Genomic DNA, 2,399 nt, shown 5'->3' with positions numbered 1-2,399 from the left:
CTGGATACTTTATCTTACAACTGAAACAATTTGAAAAAAAATGACATCTATATAGTCACCTTTAGGGAAGAACCAGTAGAGGCAACTAATGTATTGCTTCTCCACTGATGACTCTGAATCATCTTCTGAATAAGATTTTGCTTTCAAATTTTAACTCTGTGTACTTTTTGAGACAATACAGCCTGAAAAGCTAGAGACACAAGACCTAAATATGGAAGCATTCATTGTAATAATTCATTTATTTACCCCCAAAAATTGATGTTTAATTTTGAACATTGTAGACTGTTTAAAAATCTATAAAACACATTTATTTATCCACAGGGTTTTTTAAAGAAAAGTACATAGTGATGTATTATAATTTCTCAAAGGAACAGAAGCAACACACTAATAGTGTGTGGGAAAGGAAATACGCTGCGAGGTAGGTGACATGTGTTGGTTACAAGGCTATGTAATATGTGCCTTAATGGAACCTTACAATATACAGTTGTCCATATGTTTTTAGAGCTCCCACATGAGATTTACTCAGCAAAGTCTGTCATAACCAACTCTTTTGTATAATCTTTGGATTGATACCCATATATCTTTGTTCCTCAATGTATAGATGACAGGATTCAGGGCAGGTGTGATAGCAAAATCAGCAATAAACAGGTATTTATCAACTGCTGATGTGGGGAAAGGCCACACATAGAGAAATATACATGGAGTAAAAAAAAGAACAACCACAGTGATGTGTGATGACAGAGTGACAAGTGCCTTGGACAAGTCTCCTGAAGACCTTTTCCAGACAGTGATCAAAATGAACATATAGGAGAGAAGAAGCAGGAAGAAGGTCCCCATGCTCATGAAGCCACTGTTGGCAGCAATGATAAATTCAAACTTGCCTCCATCAGTGCATGCGAGTTGTATGATCCGGGGGAAGTCACAGTAAAAGCTGTCTACTTCATTAGGACCACAAAAAGGCAGGTTTATAACAAAAGAGAAGTGGGACAGGGCATGGACCACACCAGTGACCCAGCCAACAATTACAAATGAAATGCATAATTTAGGGCTCATGATGGTCAAGTAGCGCAGAGGCTTACAGATGGCTGTGTACCTGTCAAACGCCATGGCTATGAGCAGCACCAACTCCACTCCTCCCATAATGTGGATAAAACACATCTGAGTCATACAACTGCGGAAAGAAATTACTCTGTGTTCTTTCAGAAGATCTGAAATCATCTTGGGAACTGTGGTACAAGAAACCCACACATCATTCAAAGACAGGTTGGCCAACAGGAAGTACATAGGTGAATGTAAATGTGAGTCAGCAATTACCAAAATGACAATGAAGAGATTTCCCACAATGATTCCTAAGTAGAGTGCAGAGAACGTCAGCATGAGAAAAACTTTAGTTTCCCAAGAACTAGAGAGTCCTAGAAGCACAAACTCAGAAACCATGGAGTAATTTAGTTGATCCATTGGCGTGGGCAGTTTCAAATCACTTGTTAGGAAATGAGGAGAAATTGTAGCTTAGCTATTAAGGGATATTTTCCACTTGTGGGGCTCTTTTATTTTCTGAATTTCAATATCAAGAGAAAAAACTCTGAGTTGTATAGCAAAAGAAAAAAATGAAAAATAATAAAGTTATCAGCATAGTACCCCTAAAGAAACACAAGCATAAATATGGTAGAGGGGGCAAATGGGGTTCCTCCTTTTAATTCTACATTCAGACATTTTCTTTTAGTAGATTTGCTTTTCAGTATTTCTGAATATATTCTATGAACTCTTTTCTAGATGTTTTCAATGTCTAATCACTTCAGGTGACAGAAAATATCCATATAGTGTGTTCTTGCTCTCTTTTGCAAATTATTATTTCATGTATTTGCTTCACTGGTGGCAAAATGAAGGTTTTTTACCCATTTCATTTATATTTATTTTTATAAAATTATTAAAATATTTTGGCAGACATACATTAGTTATATTCATTCATGGGTGTATTATGATTATGAATACATGCAGAAGTATTAGATATACTGTTTCAGTCTTTCTACCCTCCCACTTTCTCACTTTCAAACCACTATTGATTACTATTATATAGTAATACTGAGTTTTTTTAACATTGCCACACATGATCAAAAGTTGTATATATTTTCTCTCTGTGGCATTTCCTTTAACAAAGGGTCTTTCATTTTTATCCATTATCTGCAAATGGCTCAATTCTTTCATTTGTTTGACTAATATTGGATTATATGTTGGCTATTTCAACATGTCACCTATTGTAAATAGTACAGTCATAAATACATAAAAGCATGTATCTCTTTGGTATGATGAATTTGTTTATTTAAGATAAACCCAAGCTAAAATAATGGATAAATATGGCAATTCTAGGCTAAAATTTTGAGGAACATCTATAATTCAAT

General features: G+C 35.1%; 1 protein-coding gene across 1 annotated transcript; it reads right to left on the bottom strand.

The window, feature by feature from the left end:
- Positions 1-522: 522 nt before the first annotated feature.
- Positions 523-1,458, bottom strand: LOC142844270 (olfactory receptor 4F21-like). The gene has a single exon (XM_075962606.1). It carries the CDS (start codon positions 1,456-1,458, stop codon positions 523-525), a length of 936 nt encoding a protein of 311 aa, XP_075818721.1.
- Between the last annotated feature and the right edge of the window lie 941 nt (positions 1,459-2,399).

This window comes from Microtus pennsylvanicus, chromosome 2, assembly GCF_037038515.1.
Source record: "Microtus pennsylvanicus isolate mMicPen1 chromosome 2, mMicPen1.hap1, whole genome shotgun sequence".
Lineage (NCBI taxonomy): Eukaryota > Metazoa > Chordata > Mammalia > Rodentia > Cricetidae > Microtus > Microtus pennsylvanicus.
The sequence above is the reverse complement of the archived record's forward strand: the minus strand, read 5'-3'. Positions and strand labels throughout refer to the sequence as shown.